The sequence below is a fragment of the Heptranchias perlo genome, chromosome 18 (assembly GCF_035084215.1).
Source record: "Heptranchias perlo isolate sHepPer1 chromosome 18, sHepPer1.hap1, whole genome shotgun sequence".
Taxonomy (NCBI): domain Eukaryota; kingdom Metazoa; phylum Chordata; class Chondrichthyes; order Hexanchiformes; family Hexanchidae; genus Heptranchias; species Heptranchias perlo.
In genome coordinates this window covers 37821042-37847210 of record NC_090342.1, presented here as the reverse complement: position 1 = coordinate 37847210, position 26169 = coordinate 37821042, and the positions used below count along the sequence as shown (strand labels likewise).

The window sequence follows — 26169 nt, the reverse complement described above, 5'->3', positions numbered from 1 at the left end:
TTTGAGTCCCATTTTCTGAGCGCCCTCCTCTATAAGGCTGCTGGATCTTTCCTCCCCTAATACTGCCAGATCTGAGTAACCCCTGAAACACATTAACAGATTCGGCCCTCCCTCTTCCCTGCTCAGATCCCAGTGCTCAGAAACCCCATGACCACGTCTCCAGTGATCCCCGATGCAGGACTGCCTGCGGTGCTCCTAGACCCTGGGACCTTCCTGTCCAAGGCTCCCAGATTCAAGGACCTGTAATTGTTTTCAGTGCCTGACCCTTAGCGCTCCCTGACCTTGGGACTCCCCCAAAAGTACTGCTGGATTTGAAGACCTCATCCCAGCACTACCAGACTCCAGGCCTCCTCCTGAGTGCTCCCAGATCCCAAAGCTGCCCTCATGCTGATCAGTCAGTGATAGTATTTGTCTTAACACCCCTGTTCTTATAAAATTTACCACTCATAAAGGAAGGCTGTAGAGATCTGCTATGCAATATAGTAAAAGGCTGTGATTGGCGTACACTTCCTGTTTGTCATAATTCCTGTGTTACAACTTGTTTGCCACACTTGGCTATTACTATTAACTGTAAGGCATGTATACTTAGCACACTTGGCTTTCAATTCATCCATTACTATGTGGTGCTGCTGCTACTCCTCCAAAAGCTACCTCCCAGGTTTATTCCTCTCGGTAGCAGGTAAAAAATAAAAACGCATTTAAATTTTGCCAACACTCACCAGCCTTCCCACCCCGTTCCGCATGCATTACCATCTTACTTGAGCCACTGACCTCACCATTCAGTGAAACTATAGGCTACTTATAGTGCAAGAAGTGCTTTGAAAAAGATTGATAGTTGTGGTTTTCGGGTCAGGCTGGTGGGGAGGGAGAGGGGTGGGGTGAGGGATTGGGTGAGGAGAGATGGAGTGAGTAGAATAGGAGGATGCAGGGAGTGAGAAGGTGGTATGGAGGGGCAGTGGAAGTGATGGGAGTAAGGAGGTGATACAAGTGGCACGGGGTGGAGAGATTGACAGGAGGATGGGGGGTGAGTGGGATTAGGTGACTGGGAGTGAGCGGGGAGGATACAAGTGGTGAGAAGACGGGTGTGAGGTTCGGAAAGAAGACTTGCAGCAAGTAGGGTTGGAGCTCTACCCCCTTCATGTTGATTTCTAGTGGTGCCATCACCTTGGCCAAATAGCCCCCACCCATCACGTACCTGCAACTGGAAAATGTGGTCTGTGACCCTCTGTTCCCTGCCATGCCCCCCACTACCTCCCACATGAAAGCAGAGGAAGAGACAGCAGTTGAAGATAATGCGGAAGATGAAAGCAACAGCAAGGAGGAGAAAAGAAAGATAGAAGCAGAAGAGACAACCAGCAGCATGAAGATGACAGACTCTGAGGAGGACAGAGAGCATGAAAAAATAGCAAAAGAGAGACATAGCAGAGCAACAACGAATACATTGGAGACCAGTAAAAGAGAGACTGTGAGCACTGCCACAGGTGATCCACTAGTACATATAAAAAAAACTTTGTCAACTGCGTCTGGATCTAAAATGTTGAGTGCCTTTGAGCTGCTCCCTGAAACTGACTTGCATATTCCAATCTGCAAAGTTTCCCTAACCAAACAGCAATTGAATCTGAGTCACTGTAGGCTGTGTTTAAGGTAAGCAATTAGTTAGTGGCCTTAAAGAGCAGAATAGTACATTGTGCATTACATAGCATAATGCTGTGCTCCTGTCATTATAAAACAACGTATCATCCAGTTTACTATGAAGAGTGCCATGCGAGATCTGCATGTGTATTTCTGCAAAAATGTTTGATTTTAAGCTTTTGAGTTATAAACAATTTTGTAAAGTGCAGATCTGACATTTGTCTCAAAATTCATTTTGAAAGTGGTTTTAGTGTACGATCAATTTTATTGAAATGAGCTATCAAAGATACTTTATTAATAGAGAACTTGATTATCTCATGGTAGTGATCAGGAATGTGTTTTGTTCTAGCTATTTTGAAACTCTCAACTTTGACGTGGAAAACATTAGTAACCAAAAAAAGTCTCGTCAACATGTACGTTCCACTTCATTCGTTAACTACCATCATTTAGCCAGTTCAGTTCAAGGTCAGGGAGATTAGTCAGAATTTCAGTGCAGTTATTTTCTCACTTTAATTGGCAGTAAAACTAATGGTACAAATTTCCTTGATGGGGAAGTGGTACCAGTATATAATTAGACATTTTTAACTCTATGAAATCCATTGCTATTCTGGTTAACCTGTTAAAGGAACATTCCTTCTTGGCTTCACTTTGAAGGACCTTGAATTAAAATCTGTTTCTTATGAGGCTGTCAGGGTCTTAGAGGGTACAGAGGAGGTTTACCAGGATGATACCAGGGATGATGCTGTGGAGAGATTGGAGCAGTTGGGATCGTTCTACGAGCAGAGAAGGTTAAGGGGATACCTAATAGAGGGATTCAAAATTATGAGGGGTTTTGATAGAGCAAGTAGGGAGAAACTGTTTCCTCTGGCAAGTGGGTCGGTAACCAGAGGTCGTAGATTTAAAATAATTGGCAAAAGAACAGGGGAAATGAGATTTTTTCTCACCGGATTGTTAAGATCTGGAACACACCACCTGAAAGGGTGGTGGAATCAGATTCCATAAGAACTTTCAACACTCAAATGGACATGTACTTGGAGTGGACTAATTTGCAGGGTTATGGGGAAAGGAAAAAGCAGGGGTGTGGGACTAAATTGGACTGCTCGGTCAAAGAGCTGCCACAGGCACGATGGACCGAATGGCCTCTTTCTGTGCTGTAAGATTCTGTGATTCTATGTATAGTTTATATTAGTCCACATTGCCTGCCACCCTCCAGGAGTCAAGCAGTGATCTTTGACAATCAAATCAGGTCTTGTTGGTGTGTTGTATTCAAGCTTTGGTGTCTTGTGTTGTAATGTATAAATATTGATATATCCAGGATGAGAAAAGGCCATCGGGTACTTGATGTGCTTGCTGCATCCTTTGGCTGATTTCATCTCCCTCCCTCCTCTGGAACAAAGGCAAAGTTTTATTTACTTATAATATATTTATTGTTGACACAGAAGACTGACAAGTTGTCTTTTTTTTTAGAAAAAAGGTTAACATTGACCATTACTGGGGATTTTTAGTATCGTCTGTCGGATGCAGTAGAGTTCAACAAACACCATTGAAATGCTTTCATACATGAACTAAAAAGTTCTATTTTTGTGCACTCTCTGGCTTGAATATAAGGTCGATTGCTAACTATAGTCAGTTTTCTGTTGTGGATTGACTGATCTGGTTACTGATTTTGCCTTCAGCCAAGGTTTTTGAAGTTCAAATGGGTTATTTGGCAAATGTTGACTAGGTGCAAAACCAGTTTTGTGTTTCTTAAAAAAAAAAGTATGAGGAGACTGTTAGGTTATAAAGTTAATGACTTTGATCCTAAAAGGGCAGTTTTACGTGAGGTTTTTTGCATTTTCCCAGAAATGGCTTCAGGTGGGCATAGTTCCGTGCCATGAGGAAAAGTTTTATAATAATAAAGTGAAACACTTTGTAGGTTAACAACAGGTCAGAGAGAAAATGTGCTGTTTTAAATTGGTGTTTTTCCAAATAACCTGTTGGAATAACAGGTTACAGTGAAGTACAGCAATTACTCTGATGTTATTACCTTTAGAAAGATACTATGCTTTCATGAAGGTGACCAGTGCATGGTTAAATTCAAACCTTTTGTTAAACAATGCAAGACCTGCATGTACTCTAGATTCTGTATGAAAAGTGTGGAACTGATCATTTGCTAGATCACAGTAGGATTTTCACTTTTTTTTAAAAAGGGCCTCCATTCTGGGTAAGATTTGATCTGCCCAAAAATGAAGATTTAGAGGTAGAAATAACTTTTTAATTTTTCTCACCTAGGTTACATCTGGTGAAGTTGGGGGTTAAAGTCTGTTTAAGTCATGATTTTTCTTTTTCTTGTTTTAAGACAGGTTTACTTAAAAGTATAACATAACTGATGTTCCATTATGACTAGTTGTGAAATTATGTGAGTATGACAGTGGACAGTAAATCTGGTGGTCATCAGTAACAACCATACTATTTTTACATCAAGTTACATCGAAACTAGAGCACAGAAACAGGCCATTCAGCCCAACTGGTCTATGCCAGCGTTTATGCTCCACACGAGCTAGCTTCCTCCCTCCCTACTTCATCTAACCCTATCAGGATACCCTACTATTCCTTTCTCCCTTATGTACTTACCTAGCTTCCCCTTAAATGTATTTATGCTATTTGCCTCAACTACTCCTTGTGGCAGCACGTTCCAATTCTTACCACTCTTTGGGTAAGAAGTTTCTCCTGAATTCCCTATTGGATTTATTAGCGACTATTTTAAATTTCTGACCAGTTTTGGATTCCCCCATAAGTAGAAACATTTCCTCTACGTCTAGATAATAAGGTTTGATAGGGTAAAGACTTCTATCAGGTCACCCCTCAGCCTTCTCTTTCCTAGGGAAAACAGCCCCAGCCTGTTCAGCCTTTCCTGATAAGGATTTCCTCTCAGTTCTGGTATCATCCTTGTAAATCTTTTTTGCACCCTCTCCAAAGCCTCTATATCCTTTCTATAATATGGAGGCCAGAACTGTGCACATTACTCCAAGTGTGGTCTAACCAAGGTTCTACACAAGTGTATCATAACTTCTTTGCTTTTCCATTCTGTCCCTTTAGAAATGAACCATAGTGCTAGATTTGCCTTTTTTATGGCCTTATTCCAGCATTTTCCTGACTATTGATGTCAGGCTAACTTGCTTGTAGTTCCCTGTTTTCTCTCTCCCTCCTTTCTTGAATAGCGGTGTTACATTTGCTACCTTCCAATCCACTGGGACCGTTCTAGAATCTAGGGAATTTTGGAAGATCACAACCATTGCATCCATTATCTCTGCAGCCACCTCTTTTAAAAGGATGTAGGCCATCAGGTCCAGTGGATTTGTCGGCTTTTAGTCCCATTAATTTCTCTAGTACTTTCTCTTTAGTAATATTAATTACCTCAAGTTCCTCACTCTTGTTAGACCCTTGGTTCCCCACTATTTGTGGTATGTTTTTTGTGTCCTCCACTGTGAAGACAGATACAAAATATTTGTTCAGCGTCTCTGTCATTTCCTCATTCCTCATTATAATTTTCCCTGTCTCAGCCTCTAAGGGACCTACATTTATTTTTGCTACTCTCTTCCTTTTTACATACTTGTAGAAGCTTGCAATCTGTTTTTATATTTCTTGCTAATTTACTCTCATTCTATTTTCTCCCTCTTGATCAATTTTTTGGTCATCCTTTTGCAGGTTTTTAAAACTGTCCCAATCCTCAGGCTTGCTGCTCTTGGCAACATTATAAGCCTCTTCTTTTAATCTAATACTATTTAGTTAGTCTTTAGTTAGTCATGGATGGATCACTTTTCCCGTGGAGTTTTTATTCCTGAATGGAATGTGTATATTCGTTGAGAATTATGAAATATTTCTTTGTGTTCACCATTGCTTATCTACCGTCACATCTTTTAATCTAATTTCTTAATCAACCTTAGCCAACTCGCCCCTCATACCCATGTAATTGGCTTTGTTTAAGTTTAAGACACTTGTTTCGGAATTAAGTACGTCACTCTCGAACTCAATGTGAAATTCTATCATATGATCACTCTTCCCAGAGGATCCCTTACTATGAGATTACTAATTAACCCTGTCTCATTACACAAGACAAGATCTAAAATAGTCTGTTCCCTGGTTGGTTCCACAACGTATTGTTCTAGGAAACTGTCTCGAATCATTCTATGAACTTGTCCTTCAAACCACTTTTGCCAATTTGATTTGCCCAGTCTATGTGTAGAATAAAGTCCCCCACGATTATTGCATTACCTTTGTTACAAGCTCCTCTTATTTCTTGATTAATACTCTATCCAACAGTATAACTACAGTTAGGGGGCCTATAAACTACTCTCACCAGTGTTTTCTGCCCCTTGTTATTTCCTATCTCCACCCATACTGATTCTACGTCCTGATCTTCCGAGCCAAGACTATCTTTGTCATCCTTTTATTATCAGGGTTCCACCCGCCCCCCCCTTTTTCAATTTTGTCTGTCTTTTTGAAAAGTCAAGTACCCAGGAATATTTAGTTCCCAACCTTGGTCACCTTGCAACCACGCCTCAGTATGGCTACTAGATCAAACCCACTTATCTCTTTGTGCTATTAATTCTCCTATCTTGTTAGGAATGCTTCGTGCATTCAGATAAAGCGCCTTTAATTTTAAGTTTTTACTATTTTCCCTGATTTGACCTTGTTCACGAATGCACTATTGCCGTTGAAAACTCTTTCCCTTCCTGACACAGTCTGTTTATCTTCACTCAAATCGCTACACTGTTATATGGCCTTGACTTTTCTTTTCAGATTTATAAATTTACCTTTACTTGAACCCTTCTCTTCCCCCCCCCCCCCCCCCCCCCCCCCCCACCACCAACTTTTTTTAGTTTAAAGCCCTATCTACTGCCCCAGTTACTTGATTCGCCAGGACACTGGTCCCAGCCCGCTTTATGTGTATCTCATCCCAATGGAACAGCTCCCTCTTTCCCCAGTACTGGTGCCAGTGCTCCATGAATTGAAACCACTGTCTCCCACGCCACTCTTTGAGCAATGCATTTAACTCTCATCTGTTTGACCCTATGACAATTTGTGCGTGGCTCAGGTAGTAATCCAGAGATTATTACCTTTGAAGTTCTGCATATTAATTTGGACCCTAGCTCCTCAAATTCCGTCAGCAGAACCTCATTCCGAGTTCTATCTGTCGTTGATTCCTCTGTGGACCACGACAAGTGGATCCTCTCCCTCATGCTCTTAAGTTCTTCTCCTGCAGCAAGGAGATGTCCTTCACCCTGGCACCGGGCAGGCAACACAGCCTTCGGGACTCCCGGTCGTGGCTGCAGAGAACAGTATCTGTCCCCATGACTATACTATCCCCTACCACTACCGCATTCCTTTTTACTCCCCCCCACCCCCCCCCCCCGCCCCCCTCGAATGGCCTCCTGTACCATGGTGCCGTGGTCAAATTGCCCATCCTCCTTGCAGTCTTTGTTCTCATCCACACAGGTAGCGAGTACCTCATACCTGTTGGACAAGGTCAAAGGCGGGGCTCCTCCATCACTGCATCCTGGGTCCCCATACCTCCCTGACTTGCAGTCACATCCTCCTGTCCCTGACCACCGACCAAACCTAAACGACTACCTAACCTAAGGGGTGTGACTGCCTTCAGGATCACATTGTCCAGATGACTCTCTCTACACCGCCCCCCCACAATGCACCACCATATCTGCATCTTGGACTCCAGCACAGCGACTCTGAGCCAAAGTTCCTGGAGTTGCAGACACTTACCGCAGATATGGTTGCTCGGGACCTCGCTGGTCTCCACTAACTCCCACGTGCTGCAGTTACGACATCTGCCATCCCCATCATACCTTGTTTTGTTTTTTTTATACATTTGACTTAGTTTATTTTTAGTGTTTTCTTTTAGCATTTTATTGGCCCCTCAGGTCCACTTTCACCATTACTTTTATTGGCCCCTCAGGTCCGGTCTCGTTGCTCCTTTGATTGGCCCCCTCGGGTCCGGTCTCATCGCTCCTTTGATTGTCCTCTCAGGTCCGGTCTCATCGCTCCTTTGATTGGCCTCTCAGGTCTGATCTATCCGTTCCTTTTATTGGCCCCCCAAGGTCTGATCTGTCTGCTCCTTTTATTGGCCCCCCCAGGTCCGGTCTCGTCGCTCCTTTTATTGGCCCCTCAGGTCCATTCTCTCCGCGCCTTTTATTGACACGATCCCTGTGGAACACCACTTCCCACCTTTTGCCAGTCTGAGTAGCTACCCTTAACCCCTACTCTCTTTTTCTGTTTTATAGTCAACTTGGTATCCATTATGCTACCTGTCCCCTGAATCCACAATTAAAAATCCAAATATATTACATCGAGTGCATTTTACCCAGTTCACATTACTGGAAAGAAAGAACGAACTTGCATTCAAGTGGCATGGTGCCTTTCAGGACATCGCAAAGCGTTTTACAACCAATGAAGTACTTTTGTAATGTAGGGAAATGCAGCAGCCAATTTGTGCACAGCAAGGTCCCACAAACAGCATTGAAATGAGTGACCAGATCATCCATTTTTTTTAAATTGCAGGCTGAGGAATAAAAGTTGTGCAGCTCAATATTGTCAAGACTGAGGTCATCCTGTTTGGCTCCTGCGAGAAACTACATACCCCCGATTCTATTATTTCCCCTTTCCTAGCTGCTTTTTCAGTGTGAGCCCAACAGTATACAACCATAGTGTCTGCTCTGCTCAATTCAAATCACATACCCAGTTCCTCACCAAAAATGGCTGCTTGTATCTGAGATGTACATGTATGTGTGTCCTGTGCTAAATACAAAATACATCTGATGGGGAGAGTAATTCTTTGCTGCATAAATACTTAACTACGAGAAACACATCAAATTATTGGTTTAAATGTAATTTATTTTCAATTGTAACATAAATGCTGATATGCTAAACAAGCCTTGTAGCAACACTGCATCATAAATGATAAAGGGAAGTTTGATCAGATTTCCAGTGAGTGCAGGTTTGGGAGTAAATGAATGCAACAAAAAAAACATTGAAGAGGCGCTGATGTTAATAGCATTGATATTAAGAGGGGAGGCTGAGCAGCTGATTAATCAACTGTTCAAAGTGCTGGTGAGTGCTTGAATGCATATTGGAGATTGCACACACTGATCATTTAGTCATGTTGATCATCTGGGTTGCACCTGATTCCACTATACAACAAAAAGGCTTGCTCCTTACTAGTGCTGGCAATGTCGTTCTAAATCATCCCGGGTTCTAGCTACGAACATACAAAATTGACAGACAGGAAAAGACTAGCTGGTCCATCAAGCCTGCCCCACACTCGTGATGGCTGGAGCATCATGACTAAACACTTCCTCCCTCTCTCCCTCACTGAAGCCATGTAATCTCCTGGGAGAGAAAAAAAAACAGGGCCAGGATGGGAAAAAATACTCTGGAAAATTCCTCTCCGACCCCCTCAGGTTATCAAAACCAGTCCAGGAGATCACGTGGATCAACTGTTATCTATAAAGATACTTACCTTTTATATGATGTGATCTCTGCCCCAGTCAAGAACCGGTCCAGCTCCAGATAAGTATCCAGTGACACCTGCTAGAAAGTGTGCACTTGTGCGGACATAGGGTGAGAATCATATGAGGCCCTCAATGTTTGAATAGCCAGTCAACACTCGTTACCTTGCCATAAATACATAGAATGGCCACTTCGTTGAGATACCTGAGACTGTGCTGTTGGTGCCTGTGGACCCAAGCCCCAGCACAATTCGGCAGCTTTGGGATAGAAGGGGAGTAAAATAATTGGGCTTCGCCATGTTTACCTACTGTTAAACTGGAAAGTTGCATTGAGGTAAAATTTCTGTCTCTTTTCCCCCCCACCCCCGTCACAGAATTTGTCATGTGAAATAAAATATGTTTTTCTTACGTCATTTATTTTTGCCAAGTTTCTTTATTCACTTTAATCATTGGAACAAATAAGTATGTACCAAGAATAATCAAGATTAAACTGGCTGCAGTACAACTATTCAAGGATAATAGAGATTTAAATTTGTTTATTGTTCAAACCAAAGTGACTTGGGTGCCAATCACCAAAAGCTTTCAACTGAGAATTTTAAAAAATGCCTTTCCTTTTTAAGGTGAAATTATTATGGCGCTTCTTCTCCCTCTCGGCTCTTTTGGAAACCGAAAGGAATTATGAATTTGAGGGAATCTTTTACTGAAGGATCTGCTCAGAAAATTTGATGCTGCCTTTGTGAAAATATAGTTGCAAAATTGTGGGACAGAACATAGCCTGCAGGAAGTGTTACGCACTTCAGTTGCTAATGCAATCTTGTCATATGACCAAACACCCTTAAAGGAGGTGTAGAGGATAATACTTGGCATTTGGCTAGGTAAGCAGTGGATTTGTTCTGCTTGCTGTTGTAAAGACAAGGCTGAGGAGGTAGACTGCCAAGACACGTTTTTGAGTTTAGTCTTTTACTGGGGTGAGGGGCATAAAGGATCCTAGTTATACCAATGTGGAAACTGGGCATCTACTGATTTGCCGCATACTGCTTTTCTCTAGTGTCTTTTGTCAAAATGCCCTCTGTGACCAGGTAGACTTTGTTGTGAATTCTCAGATGGATTCTGAGAATAGAGAGAGATCCCCAGTGTTTTTTATAATCAATTCCCATTGTTGTTGCTGCTCCCATCAAAACGACCATGTCCATGTTGACGAGGTGAGTAGTAGTTACATTCTTGGAGTATGTTGAATTAGATATTGCTATTATTTTGATAAATTTGAGGTTTTCAATGTTCAATGAATTTTTCACATTGGCAACAGCTAGAAACTGTACAAAGCTAATAAAATTATTTTTGTCTTGTCCTGCAAGGTAGTTTGAGAGTTCAAACATTTGTTTGGTCTTTAATTGTACTTAATTTTCAAAGAAAATCTAATGTTTTTACCAGTGCGTGCTTTATGGTAAACTTTGAATAGACATATTGTCTAAAAGCCTCTTTTATTTCTAACCAGCTTCAAACTCCTACTCGCCACCCCCCTTGAAAGATTTTGGAGGAAAAATAACTCTGGATTCCTAAATATTGATGAGTTTAATAGCCCAAAGCTTTAGACTACTTTGCTTATTCCTCGTGCTCAAAATATTTTTCAAAGAAAAAAAAATGGTGCCATTTGAATAAGATGGGAGGGAGATTCGTGTGGATTTGAGGCTGCCTTGTTTGCAACATGGCAAAAATTCTCTCTTGCCACCTTTTCTGACCAAAGTTCTAATTTCCAGTAGAGATATAGTTTTAACATTGCTTTAAATTCTGCATTGTTTATTTTGGAGAGTAGATCTTTGACTTCTGCTCTAAGTTCAGATGAGTGCAGTTTAAAAGGCAGTCAGTCCATTAACTTCTAAAAAGTAAAGGTAATGAATTATGATTAACTTGTAGATCCATTTGCATTTTTTCCTTTTTGAATGTTCAGGTTTTCCATTGTTTTGGTTTAGAGTGTTGTCATTGAGAAAACTGGGTTGGAGGTTGACTGACTCCAATGATATTTGGCAATCATTTGAATCAGACACACTGCGTTGATTCTGTGGATGGTGCAGCTCAGTAACTCCTATAGCCTGTTGCTCGCGTGTCATTGGCGCTCCCTGTTCAAAGGCTTTTTAAAGAATTGTTTTGACTATAATTACTTTTGGTATGGTAGCATAGTGATTATGATACTGGATTAGCAACCCAGAGTTTGAGGGCTCAAATCTCGGCATAGCAAGTTGTGAAATTGAATTCAATAAATTTGGTAATTTGTGGACTGGCATCAGGAAAAAAAAAATACCCATGAAAGCTTCTGGATTGTTGAAAAAAACCCAACTAATTTATTAATGTCCTTCAGGGAAGGACCTGCCTGATCTGGCCTATATGTGACTTCAATCCCACATTGTAGTCGACTCTTGACCTCAGGACAACTAGGGATGGGTAATAAATACTGCCTTGTCAGTGTCACCCAAGAACAATTTTTTTTTAAAAATAGTAAATACTTGGAACAAATTTTGATATAACGGATTGGTAAGGCTCCTTTAATTGAAAAATCAGAAGTATTAAAAATTTTAACCAAGTTTTAATTGTAGAATTTTTGCTTAGTCTTGAAATGTTTTTAATTCAACCAAAGTCATTTTAACTTGTGGATAGAGCTGAAATTCAGGGAGAGGAGTAGCTGTTTGAATTCAAGGGAGCTTTTTCTTTTGATGCTGCCTTTTCTCAGCTGAACATGAGCAAACTGGGAAAAGATTGTCTTTTTTGCACCCATGCACATTTGTCCTTCTACCTCAGTCTGCAACTGACAAATATGGCTCTTAGGAAAACATGAATCCAACCAGATGCCTTGGATGCAAGTAACAGTACATATAAATTTGACTCAAGATCAGCAGTTGTAAATTGCAACGTGGAGAAATCAGTTTTAAAAAAAACATTCCAGAGATTACTATAATGGGGCATAACACCGCTTTGGAGCTATAAGAATTATGTTTGTATCAGTCTATAATGTATTAAATCTTGCATCTGTGCGCAGTTATCTATAAAACCTTACTTCCTTTTGTCAACTTTTTCTGTCACAAAATTCTTTTGTCCACATTTATAAATGTATACGTAAACTTGTCATGCTGTAATTACACCTTCCTACCAGTGGTGACAATATAGCGGTTCAGTTTTGCGCCTTGTCTCAGTGGTAGCACTCTCATCTCTGGGTCAGAGGTTGTGAGTTCGTCGCAAGTCTCACTCCAGAGACTTGAGCACATAATCTAAGCTGACACTCCTGTTCAGTACTGAGGCAGTGCTGCACTGTTGGAGGTGCCGTCTTTCGGATCAGACATTAACCTGAGGCCCCGTGTCCCCCCTCAGGTGGACGTAAAAGATCCCATGGTACTATTTGAAGAAGAACAGGGCAGTTGTCTTTGGTGTCCTGGCCGATATTTATCCTTCAACCAACCTCACTAAAACAGATTATCTGGTCATTATCTCATTGCTGTTTGTGGCATCTTGCTGTGTGCAAATTGACTGCTGTGTTTCCCTACATTACAACAGTGACTACACTTCAAAAGTACTTAATCGGCTGTAAAATGCTTTACAATGTCCTGAGGCCGTGGAAGATGCTATATATACATTGTTTGTTCTTTCCTTCCTTAGCCAGTACTGCTGATAAACTTGCACTTTAAGCAACTCTGCTTCTTTGCTTCCCAAATTGTTTTGCTTTTTAACTATAAATAATATAAAATCAAAGTATTATATTGAAGGACAAAATGTATGACTTCAAAATGGGAAATAAATTGTGTGCACACTCTGCTCCAGTTATCCCCCCACACTCTAATCCAGCTTCACCTGAACATTACAACAACTTAAATTTATTTAGTGCATTTATATAGCACTTTCAATGTGGTAAGCTGTCCCAAGGCATTTCACAGAAGCATAAGGAAGAAAAATTAGGAGGGGTGATCAGAAGCTTGGTCAAGTAGGTGAGTTTTAAGGAAGGTCTTAAACGAGAAGCGGGAGATAGAGAGGCGGATGGATTTAGGGAGGGAAATCCAGAGAGTGGTCTTAGGTGGCTGCAAGCAAGGCTGCCATTGCTGAGGGGAAAGGAGGAGGAATGCATAAGAGGCCAGAGAAAAAGGAACACAGTTGGGAGGAGACGACTGTAGGAGGTTACAGAATTAGGGAGGGGTGAGGCCATGGACAGATTTAAACATAAGGTTAAGAATTTTAAATTTAAGGAGTTGAGGGACTGGGACAGCACTGTTCCTGTGTGCAACGCCATGGGAAATTGAATATAACCATATTTACGTTCCAAAACGTTGACACAAACTGGATTTTATGCTGAAGTTAGAAGCAATTAGTTCCTTTTACCAAGAACGTGACCTTGAAGTTGAGGATAACCAGATAAAGGGTGGGAAGGAGAGAGATTTTTTTCTATGTTGTCAGTGTTTCAAACAACACGCTTGTACACTGATTCAAAATCCTGAAGCTTTAATTAGAGCCCTCCAAAAATAACAACCCCATATTTTTGATGGTTGTCCATTTAATGGAACCAGTATCTTTGTTGCTGGTTTAACTGTGCAAGATAACGGATGGGGAATTGGGTTGTTTAGAGAATGAGTTGGTACTCTTAAATGTGCTTTATCGATTTCAGCTGGTGTTCGCATGATTATTAATTTGCTCCATATTTTTAACGTTGATTTTTGTGAAATATGGCTATCTATGATGAGTAATTGCACGATTGTAAGTTGACTTTTTTTGCTCTCTGCAGTTAATTTTTTTCATGACTACTTTTCGTGCCAGAATTTTGTCCACAACCTGTGTCCCATTGCTGCTGTCAGTAATATTATAGTTTCCAAGTAATGTTTTATAGGTTTAGGGTAAAGGTTATTGTGTATTTTTTTTTAAAGGGCTAAGGATGGAACTGGGATTAAAATGATTGACAGATCTGATCTTGTAGCAATAATGACCAGTGTATTCAGAATATGTTTTTACTATGTCTTTGATTTGTAGTAATCAGTAGGATCTTGTACTGGAGTTGAACATTTTAAAAAAAAATTTATTACTACCACTTCCTCCACTCTTATATGAACATTTGGTTCCATAGCTGAAAACTGCAAGGCTGTTATCATATCACTGAGCCTTGCTTATCAATAACACAACCCAATCAGTTTTTCTGAGGCAACTGTTGGAGTTTGTAAGAGCCGACAGGTGCACCCTGCGGTGGCACCAAATAAAAGGCGCCTTTCCTCCAAAATTTGTTTCCTGATACAGGAAAGTTAGGATTTTTTTTCTTTGTCTCCAAACACAATACACAATGTGTTTCGTTTACCAATTTTCTTTTTTTTTCCCCCTCTCCCCTGCACTGAAGATATTGATTCCTGCTAAGGTATGATGTGCCTCAGGCACATGACCCATTGCCATTTTTCATGTTAGGGCATGGTGACTGTTGGCAGGTTATTTTGAGGCATCGGCCGATTTGTGGGGGACATTACATTAAAGCTGTGCCATTCTGGCCCCCTCCCCCCACATAGACATTCTTGATAATCCTTGTACAAGTGACTGTATCTTATAATCATCAACTAAATAGTCCACAGTTCAACCCAGAGATTATATGGTTAACCTGAATTTGTTTCAACGTTATGTTTTTACGTCGTAAACATTGGAAAGCTGCATAGTAATTGGGTTCCTGCCCAATGGTACTGCATATAGTTATAGCACATACTTCAAGCCTGGAATGAAGTCTGTAGTAAACCTACCAGTGCTGGTTCAAAACTTTGATCTTAGTAAAGGTTTCACTGCAGTATAATTCTAGTATTTGTGCAGTGTCCTTAGGTGTATTCGGCTTCAATTCCTCTGTCCATTGCATGCACCAAGAGGCTTGAAATTGCTAGACATCTATCCTTGCTTGGTGCTCTGTGACTCCTGGTTGGGAGGAAGGAGATGGAGATAAACAAGTGACAGCATGTTCATTTCAGTAACAATTTGTTTCTTTTGAAAACTCTTAACCTTATATTCAATGATTTACCTTTGTAATTAGCACAGTAGAGAAGATGATCACTAAATTAGCTCTGAAATGTTTCCAGTTCGTACTGTGGAAGATGTTACTTTGCGGTAATAAATGATACCAATACATTTAAAAAAAATAAAAGCAGTGAAGTGATCTGTTGCATACATGAGAAGGTGTGCTGATCGTACATGGACTATTTCACCAGCATATCATATTTGTGTAGAAGGTAATGCTTTTCTGATGGTTCTAAAGGCATAATGAGGAACAGGAATGTCTGTCCTGTGCTGTATATGAACTGGGGGTGATGCTGCTGGCATCACTCCTCGCCTATGAGTGCCATCTACTGTTTAAAAATTTGATAATAGAAAAGCTTTGTCATTATTTGGGACTTAACAGGATCAAAATTGAATCAATACCAAAATGTGCTTTTAAGATCTTTTTCCACAAGATTAGGTACTAGTAGTGTTTTTTTTTAACACAATTTCCTTGCTGCTTCCATAATATTCCTACACTTATTAGCCCAAAGCATTCAAAGAAATGTATAATTCACTAAAAAATTTTCAGCGTGTGAAATTTCATCAACCAGTTCAACTCTTTGTCTGATTAACTTGAAGTAATTGACATGACCATATTTTAAAGACGTGCAGATGCTAGTACAAAAGGAGTTGAAAAGTGAAAATAGAATTAAAATTCAGAATATGGGTTTTCCCTGATGGTCTCAAAGATAAAGGCATCTCCCCATGCATTACTAAGCTGTAAAAGTGAAACATCCCTGTATGTATTCCCAGAGTGTGCTGAGTTGCTGACCTCAACGGGGACAGTAGTTGGATGCTACAATTTGCCTCAACATCCTCTGGGCTGGGAAGAAGTTATTTTTGCAATAATTCTTGCTCCTGGTCACAATTCAGTGATCACCTGGCAGAAAAGTGTAAGTGAATATCTGGTAAGGACAGGATCAATCTCTGCTGTGAATGCTTCCCTTACTGCCCCACTCCCTTTCACCGAGTCCCTGAACACTGGCCCTGACTTGATGTCCAGGTTTTTTTGCGGCCTTGCTGCTCCTGCTCCTTCCCTGTGCTGCACCTCTGATCTCTGCCCTGTTGGAAATGTCCAGCTAGCCCAGGCCCTTCACCTCACCATTGGAACCAGCTCTGCTGGTCTTCACTGGTTCCCAGCATCAATCTGGGAACCAGCAATTTGTTTTTGAAGTGCTTTTAGCACCATAATTTATTTATAATATCGGAAGCACTTGAAAAACAACATCCTGGTACTCTGATTATTGCTAGGAGCCTGCTTTACAGATGTGCTTTGGGGGATAAGATAATGAATCTAGGCCCCTGTTCTAACATGATTCTACACTTCTCAGCTGGACTTGAATTACAGCCTCAACCCCTGCGCCTGCTCTGCTCCACTTCCTGATTCTTTCCAACAGCATATCCTCTGATTCACCATAAGCAATCTAGCAAAAATAATGTGTATAATAGGTCGGAAGGCAGGAAGTTGTGGCATAGTTTTTAAGTGGAAGATTTGTTTTCAAATGGGATAGGGTTGTTAGTTTGTTGAGTGTAAAGTTAACAGGTGGAAGGTGAAAGCTGTGGAGTTTGGGTTGAGTGCTTTAAAATATTAGGGTTGGAAGGAGGGAACTGTTTTGTCCTGGATGATAAACATCTCGAATAGTGTTGTGGCTGCACCCATTCAGGCGCGTGATGAGTGTTCCATTACACTCCTGACTTGAACCTTGTCGATAGTGGCTTTGAGAGGTCAGGAAGTGAGCCACTTGTCTGAGTACCCAGCCTCCTCCCATAGTGTTGATATGGGATTTATTTAATCTTCTGGTCAATGTGGTAGAACTGGGTAGGGGGCTGATGCCAGCATATGACCACATTGTGCAGTGGGGTTGTGGGATCTGTCAGTTTTGGGGAGGGGAGCAGAGCTGGGGTGTGGGGGCTTCGGTTCCAGCTAGTACTGGGGAGGGTCCTGGGGTGTGGCAGAATTGGGGAACTGGGTCGCAGGATTGGGGAATCCTGTGATTTTTTTCAGCACAGGGGAGGAGGGGAGAGACCCAGACAGAGAATCAGTGTCCCCTGCCCTGGTCTCATGGCATTTAAGAAGGAATTAGGTAAACATTTGAAGAAAAACATAAAAAAGGGTCGAGGAAAAAGCAGCAGAATGGGATTGCAAAAGAAAGCTCCAATTTGGACCTGACACTGATAAGGTGGGTCAAATGGCCTCTCTCTGTGCTGACATGTCTGTTTCATCAGGCAATCCCAGCAATGTTCAGCTGCTCCTCAAGCAACTTCAAACCCAATTCCAGTAGAGCAAACCCTACCCATAAGGCTTTTCAAATCGCCACATCTACCATCCTTGTGGCCTGTCTGAGTAAGATTTACAGTTAACTGCCATTTGTGTATTTAGGACCCCTCGAACTCGCAGAGTGAATTGGCTTTCATCAATTAGTCTGGGCTGGATTTGAGTCCCTGTCATACAACCTGGAGTATACCACCATATGTTTAGTGAAGCTGTATAATACCATCTTGTTGAGTCATACAAAAAAGTAATGTAAAAGCACTTGTGCAACAGTATTTCATTCACAAACAGGTACACAATCTTATATTTAGATACATTTTGATGTATTTATCCTAATTACATAAGAATTAGTTCTGGTAGAAAAAGAAGGGGATAAAACTCCCTTTCAAGTAGAATGCTTCACATTTATCAATATTGTATTGCATTTATCCCTTATCTACCCATTCCCCTAATGTGCGTGTTCTGCATTTTTCCTAATTTGGTTGTGTCAGTAAATTTTGATATTAGCCCTTCTACGCCAATGCTCAAATGGAGATGCATATAATAATAGTGATCTCAGCATATCACTGGGGACACTGCTCATTAAATCTTGCCAATCTAAGAAACATCAATTTGCACCTATTTGATTTCTGTTTTTCAGCCATCTCTCTATACATGCCACTACTTTTAACACCTTTGACTTTAATCTTTGCAGCAAGTCTCTTATGTGGCATTTTATCAAATATTTTGAGAAAACAAATATGCTACATCCACTTCCTTCCTTTGTAAGCTCGGTAATTTCTTGAGGAACTGATTAATCAAGCATGTTCTTCCCTTTTAGAAATCTGTTTGCACTGCCCCTGATTAACGCCTATGTTTCTAGGGGTGCATTTACACTGTAGCTACTAGGGTTACGGTCAGGCACAACTGTTTACATCATGGTTCCTGTCTAGGTGGAACTGTAACAGCACTGCCCAGCAGAGAACTCTTCCCCTTACCTGAATACATGCATATGTAGAGCTTTCTCTTATTGGTTGGAAATTTAAATGAGTGGAGAGAGCAGAATCCTGGTCTCATTTAAATTGAAGCCAGGTAGGTTTAAAAAATATCCAAAAGGTCGAGTGGGCCCTCTGAGTACTTGTGAAGCCAAAGTGATGTGGGGCAACCTTCTCCAGGGAGGCTTGCCCTGCTTTACTCCTGAAGAGGTCAGGCTCTGAGTCAAAATCTACCTTACAAGTTAGCTTCAGTGTGAAGCAGAAATCACTTTGCACTATGCTATACTTGTGTACATGCACCCTCGATTGTTCACTCTTTATCCCTGAGTTAGCTGCAGTTTTCCTACTGCAAATGTGAGGTTAACTGATCTATAATAGCCTCGCTTATCCTTGTCAACATTTTTGACCAGGGATATAACATTAATTACCCTCCACTCCTTTGGCACAATTCCAGTTTCCAAAAGTTTGTTATTTTAAAAAAATTATTGAGCTACAAATCAATGGAAAATACTTCAAGCAACAAATATTGCCATTATTGGTAAATTTATTTTTGTCTGACAATTTCATATTTTGCATACAGAGGGGTTTTGAAAAGGAACAGCTTTCTAGTAATTGTCCATCTGGAGGACATGAGTCATTTTTCCTTTTAGAAAGAAATTGCTGAAAGTGCACATCAGATAAAGTCAGCAATGGCAAGAGAAAACTATGTTAATGTTTTGGGTTAGATCCGTTATAATGAAGGCTCAAGCCCAAAGGTTAATCCATGTTTTGCTTCAGATGCTGGCTTGATCTGATTTACATGTCAAGCATTTTCTGTTTTTATTTCAGATTTTCATCTTTTGTGTTTTTTTTCTTATGTTTAACGTTTTTTTTTCCTTTTTGTTTCTTAGGGGGTGAAGCCAGCCAGCTTTGACAAGGTAGCAATCCCTGAAGTTAAAGAAATAATTGAAGGATGTATCCGCCAGAATAAAGATGAACGGTGAATATCTTGACAGTTGCTGTAGAAGCAGTGTGGGAATTAAAAGCTGTTTTGCAAATTTGAATCTTGCAATTGGGTATAAGTTCAAATGTTTTGAGCATGTAGTAGTTTTTTTCCAAAAGGAATTATGTATTGTGGCAAGAATGACTGGAATTCATGAGTCACAAAGTTAGGCTCAGATCAGGTCAGAAGCTGTGTTTAGAGTGTTCTTTATTCCAGTTTCAATTTATATACTGGTGAAAATTATTTGCCACCCCAAAGGTGGTGGTTGTGTTCAGGCAGAACAGCATGCAGTTTAGATTATACTGTCATTTGCCCATGAGAATGAACTAACTGTCTGGAGCAATCTTGGCAGTGTTCGTAGGGAGGTTCCAAACTGAACTATGATGCTCCTTTTAAAGGAGGGGGCATGGTGGGTTGTGAAATGTGAAAATGAATCAATCCTTGCTGTCCTGGCAAATAAGAAATGTAAGTATAGAGGCCTGAGAACAAGCAACTTACCTGCCCTTTCAATTGGGGAATAATGGTTGACTTGAGAGGACCAAGGAGAAAGAAGGACAGCCTTTTGGCAGTTGAGAAGTAAAGAAATCTATAGCCTAGATTGTCTCTCCTCCTCCTCCCTCCCTCCCTCCCTCCCTCCCCCCCCCCCCCCCCCCCCCCCACAACCAAATTAAGGATTACAGCAAAGTGCATCTAAAGGAAGAAAAGTTTAGAGGGGGCAATGAAACTCCACTTAAGAATTTGTAAAGGGCATTTGTGAAGTAATTTTTTCATTACGTTTATTATTTGGGAAACTGGGTGCAGTAGATTCGACACTGGCATTTCACCTCAAGGACTTGGATTCAAATCCAGCCCTGACTGATGGGATGAAAATCTCCTTCGTCTGCTGGCTTTAAGGATCATGTGTGAAATGAATTTGGGCAGCCTCAATCTAGTGGGCAAAGACATAGAACACAAAATGGTCCCTAATTTGTCACTGGCAATCTTATTCGAGACCACAGGATTATTAGTATGGGAACTGGTAAAAGTGTCACATTCTGTAGGGGTTCCTGTTGTGACTGGGTTGAGGCATGTGGCTAGAGGGAGTTTTACTCTGCATCTGGTTGTGCTGTACCTGATTTGCATTTGCTTGATGTTGCGCTGACTGCTTGAAATAGGAAGAGTTCCATTTCTCCAGTTAGCTTAATGAGTACAACAAAAAGTTTGTTATTCATATTCTGTGTTCAAATTGGGTTGTAGGTATGCAATCAAGGACCTATTGAGCCATGCCTTCTTTCAGGAAGATACTGGTGTTCGTGTAGAGTTGGCAGAAGAAGATGATGGAGAAAAACTTGCAATTAAGCTTTGGCTACGAATTGAAGATATTAAGAAGCTTAAAGGAAAGTATAAGGATAATGAAGCTATAGAATTCTCATTTGACTTGGAAAGAGATGTTCCGGAGGATGTGGCGCAAGAAATGGTAAGTCGTTGCATTAAGTATAGACTTCAATTCTGAGCTAGATTTTGAGTCCCAGCTGCATTTGTGACTTCAGAAACTGCATTATGCAATTGTCATTGCCCACCACAAAGTGAAATAATTTACCTGTAAACCATTCCTGTGCAAGGTGAATAACTTGCACACGGGAACCTTGCCACGAACAAATTTTTTTTGTCAGCCTTGAAGGCTTTCTATCCTAATTTTCTCTGAATTGAAAATGTGGAAACATTACAGTTTTTGACTTGGGTATCATATTGTGCTTTATTCAGGTGGAATCTGGATTTGTATCCGAAGGAGATCACAAAACGATGGCGAAAGCCATCAAAGATCGTGTATCTCTGATCAAACGTAAGCGCGAGCAACGTCAGTTGGTCAGAGAAAAACAAGAGAAGCTGGAGGAGCAGCAGAAGAAGCATGATCAACTGCAGCAGCAGAAAGCACAGCAAGGAGCCAGTATCTCTCAAACTGGAGGGGGGCATCCTTCCCAGTTGCCCACCACAGCAGTCCCTTCTGCCCTTTCTGCAACCCTCCCAACCCAAGTTGAGCCTGAAGAGCCTGAAGCAGATCAGCATCGATTGCAGTACCAGCCAGCTGGAAACTCTGTTACATGTATGTTATTTCTATTCAATCTTGACCAAAACTGCCTCAAAAAGAAACTCTGCCTCAGACTAAAAGCTGTGCAGGGTTTTCTGAAGTTCATTGTTGAAGAGAAATCTGCCTTGTAATGCTGAATTTTATTTCCCTGACTAGAGAAATGTCACTTTCTCTGTCAGGTAACTCCGTTATGAATGAATTTGCACAGAATGTTGGGTACAAGTTTGTGCTTTTTCCCATGTGGAAGTGCACCCCTGATCTTAGTCTTCCTGTCCAAGAGAGGCAACAACTGAGTGAAAGATATTTGGCTGGTAGGTGGAAGTAGAGGGACATTGGCAGAGATATTCTTTTGAGGGAGTGTTGTTGGATTTTTACATGGTATAATCATTTAGAGGCACTAACTTTTTAAAACATCACTTGCTTTTTAACCTATCTTCCAGTCTGTTACAAAGTCTTGTTATAGACTGTTCTTTTAGTTATTTTCCTCTTGTTATGAGTCTGGACTGCTATCCATACATATAGGAAAAATATTTCATATCCAAAGGTAATATTTTATCTATGCTGTAAAATAGTGAAGTTCTATTGCATACATTTTTCAAGTCCTGTTTTCTTGGAAGTTTGATGGTTGAATATTTACAGTTTGGAAAATTGTTAATGCCATCTTGTTGGCTGGTAAGTGCTTTATTTTTAATGCTTTAGTATCTGTCACTGGATCCAGGCTAGCAACGATCAAGATTCTTGTCCCGCCTAACACTAATTCATTAGACTCCTAACATACCACCCACCTGAACTCTCCTACAGAAGAGTAATTGTAAAGAAGTCTCCTCTTAGAAAGAAATTTTCAGAAGGATCTCTTCAGCACTACTCAAGCCATAGTAAGTGTTTCACAACATATGGTGCACTTTGTGCAGATGATGACGATGGCACTCCTCTTCTTCCTATTTCTTTCCCCTTCCCCACTCCCCCTCACAAAAAAGTAAACTGGTACTGATTCCTAAGATTCTAGCACGAAGTGGGCTTGGATTTTGTGCCCTTTCCATTTGGTATTGACGAACACCTCTGAGCCCAGTGTGGGATAACAGTCCAGCTTCTCTGGGAAGGGACGGAACTATAATCTTACTGAACGTTAGCAGTGAGAGGAGACTGTCCTCAACATTTCTCAACCTAGTGATTTCATTCCTAACTTGCACGTAGCCTCAAAACTTCGATTCTATTGCCTAAATTTCCAATATGGATGCACTTAAGACTGAAATGATTAAGTGGGTTTTAGAAAGACTGAATTGGAAGTGTGGTATTTACAGTCAGTATTCTGGGTTTCGTCCATTAGCATAGCTCCAGGTGCAAATCTGAATGTGTGTAGGGTATACACTATTACTGGAAGCAGAAAATTGGGTGTACAGTCAGTGAAATTTAAAGGGATGGGGACAATTAAAAGGGAGTATTAGAATAGGGGACATCAATTCTGAAAGCCTTTGGGAAGGCTGAAAAGGCATATCCATGCACTCATAGGTATGTTGAAGCTGAAGGAGGAGAAAACTAAGAAATGACAGGCAAAAGTGAACAGCAGGAAACCCAAGTTGCAGGCATCAGTCTGCTGGAAAGTGACTGAGTAAATCAGCACCCAACCGCTGTTTGGCTGCTTAAGTGGAGGTGGTGCTGCATAAAGTGGTTGTGAGGAGCATTGGCCCCCTGTGCCACTCCAATCATCTCTGTAGATTAGCATCATAGCATGCCTGGAAGAATGTGGACCCAAGATCTATGCTGTAGCTAGGTATTACTGCCACTGGACATGCCAGCTCTATGCTGGATGGTAGTTGTACTTGCAGCATATGCCGCAGCTCTGTATCTAGCTCTCTGATGACCTGTATCCTCTAAAGACAGTTCCCTACTTCTTGCCAGATAGGTGTACCAGGGTCTGCAGTTATGATTGGCACCTTGGCAGGTGCAGCTAATCAGAGTGCACTGCCTGATTGTCCTGGCATGCCTCCTTTCATGCAGTGCCATGGAAAATACATACTTCCAAGGAAGCTTACATTTCAGCAAATGGCGCCATCAGATCTGTTGTACCAGCTTCTTTTGGGAATAAGAGCCTCCACTTGCACCATCTGTCTGCCAAAGCAAAGTATGTTCATCTATGTTTGCAGAAGTGAGTGCATGGATATCAGTGCAGTTTGGCAGCCCTCCTCGTCGTCCTAACCCCTCAGGGATTAAGGAAATCCGTTGACTGCAATAATGGTACTGGGGGCAAAAAAAATTAGTGTTACATAAAAAGAACTACATATAATTTACAGCACAGAAACCAGCCATTCGGCCCAAGTGGTCTATGTCGGTGTTTATGTTCCACAAGAGCCTCCTCCCACCCTACTTCATCTAACCCTATCTACATATCCTGTTATTCCTTTCTCCCTTATATACTTAGCTAGCTTCCCCTGAGAGCCATCTATGCTATCCGCCTCAACTAATCCATGTGGTAGCAATTTGAATCCACATTTGAATCACTCTCTGGTGAAAAGGATAGTCTTGTCCTCACCCAAGATCCACACCTTTACTTCCAACAGGGGCTGTTGGATAACAGCTGTGAACAGGACTCCAGCAATTTCTCTTCCCCCTCGCCCCCGCCGACCTGTCTGTTTTCCCCTTTCCTAGTACAGTTGTGCTGAGGCCAATCGTAGCTCCCTACCACTGTCACTGCTGAGATCAGATTACTGCAAAGACTGGGGATCGAACTTGGAACCTTTCCAGGCTAAATGGCTCAGCTATTTACTAAGTAAACTCAGAGTCATTGGGTGGAGCCTTTGTGCCAATTTTGTTCCTCTGATTTTCACTGTGCCTCTCCTGAAGGCTGGGCACAAAAACTCATGAGAACCGAAGTGCCACCAGAAAAAAGACAAATAAATAAAGAAAATCAGTGAAGTATCTGAAACACACTTGCTTTAATGTTGTTGTGCCCTTTAAATGAACTTCCAGATACTTACCACTGCTAAAGAACTCTGAAATCTTAGTTCACATGGGTGTAAGAAAGAATTAAGAATGTCAGGAAATGGCATGCAGGACATCCTTACCCCCAAATTAACAAGTTAAACACCAGCCTATTTTAGGCAGCCATTTGCTGTCCACGTTTTTCATCCAACTCTGATGTTCCTAGGGCTTAAATAACCCTTAGAGTGTGCAGGATATGCCTATGAACAAGAAACCTGTCTCTTCCTACCCTTTTCAAAGCAGTGACTTGGGGTCACTTTTGTCCTTGACAATGGTAGAAATTCTAATTGGCAGTGATACACAACAATAAGTGAGATCTCATATCGTTAGATCTATGGAGGCAATGGGCAGTACTTCTGTTGGTATGATACATTTTTTAAAAATTCAGATCAATCATCCCTTGTGACAGACAGAGAGTATACCGACTAAGGAGTTCTTCCCTAAATAGATTTGGAAACTGCTCTTTTCTCAGAACTTAGAGAAATTAGGCCAGAAAAGTTGTGTGACTACTTGTATTACTTTGTAGTCCTAAAACTTTTACATCTGGATGACCGGCTCATTAGAGCGCCTTCCCAGGTTGTCAGAGACATCTGACCAACAGGCACTGTGCTTTTTAGTGAGATTGATTTGCCCTAGAAATCTAGAAATAGCTCAGTTGCAACCAATTCAGGACCTCCTCTTATGAGTCTGCATCCTGACCATTGAAGGTATATCCCCATTACTACTGGAATGCTTCATTGTTCTCCAGTTGATTGCAGATTCCGATTCACTGGTACCTAAATTTTGCTGTGTGACCAGGTCTCTTCTGAGACCATTGTAATATCATTATTCTGAGAAGTCAACATTATTGAAGAGGTGGCATTTGTCATAAAATGCCCTGAGGAAAAATCTGCTATGGACTGTAGCTGCAAACTGCCCCACCTCTTGCCTGACCAACTGCCTACCTCGAATACACAGCTGAAAGAGGTGCCTGATTCACATCTAAGATTTAAATTTGGTTGTAAGTAAATTTATGTCTGAAGAATTCGAACAGCAAAGGCTAATATTATCTTGAGTTTCTCATTTTAAGCTGTTACTTTCCATGCCTGCTTTTTGACGCAAAGGATTAATGTACTGCATGGTGGTAGATTCAGCATATGTTTAGTGCACCAATGAGTTATGTTTCCTCAATTTCAGCAATAAAAATCATAAAACTTTAATCTGTTAGCTCATATTTGTTCTGTTTGTAAGAAGCTACCCATTTGTTGCTTTGTACAGAGCCTTGGCTTTCTACTCCGAATCGCACATTCGCCATACAATGTATATATATGTATATGTATGAATAAGACAATTTGAGTTTACACAGTGTTCCTTGCAAAAGGGAACATGGGCACAAAAATAATTCAAGGGATTTAGGGGAAAGAAGTACAACTTTCATGTACAAATCTCTTGCTGAATGTTGATTATCTTTTTGGTCTACTATAAATTTCTCAATTGAAAAGATCCTGGAGGTGATTTTTTTTTTCCCCTGTAGGTGACAGCAATCCTACCTGTAAGCAAAAGTTAAACTTTCAAAGAGTGAGAGTGACTCTACTTACAATGATGTAACATTAAAAGGTGTTTTGTTATATTTGGTAGTTCACAATAATTGCAGATACTTTACTGATGAATTTGCAGGTGCTTTTAAAGAAAAAAGTCGAATACTTGTTGGGACAGGTATTGTAATAAAGCCATTGGTGCCACGAGTG

The 26169-nt window shown here is 41.0% G+C and overlaps 1 protein-coding gene across 9 annotated transcripts in view; it reads left to right on the top strand.

Annotated features, from left to right (window-relative positions):
- The window catches only part of LOC137334767 (serine/threonine-protein kinase WNK1-like), a 183211-nt gene that overhangs the window by 64680 nt on the left and 92362 nt on the right, over positions 1-26169 (top strand). For 8 of the 9 annotated variants that reach the window (XM_067999712.1, XM_067999714.1, XM_067999713.1 and 5 more), the window contains exons 5-7: positions 19304-19392; positions 20632-20851; positions 21139-21478. In XM_067999712.1, coding sequence (XP_067855813.1) covers positions 19304-19392; positions 20632-20851; positions 21139-21478 — 649 coding nt within the window. Of the gene's footprint in view, positions 1-10017; positions 10337-19303; positions 19393-20631; positions 20852-21138; positions 21479-26169 lie in introns of those variants that run through there. The other variant, XM_067999718.1, reaches the window with a different exon arrangement.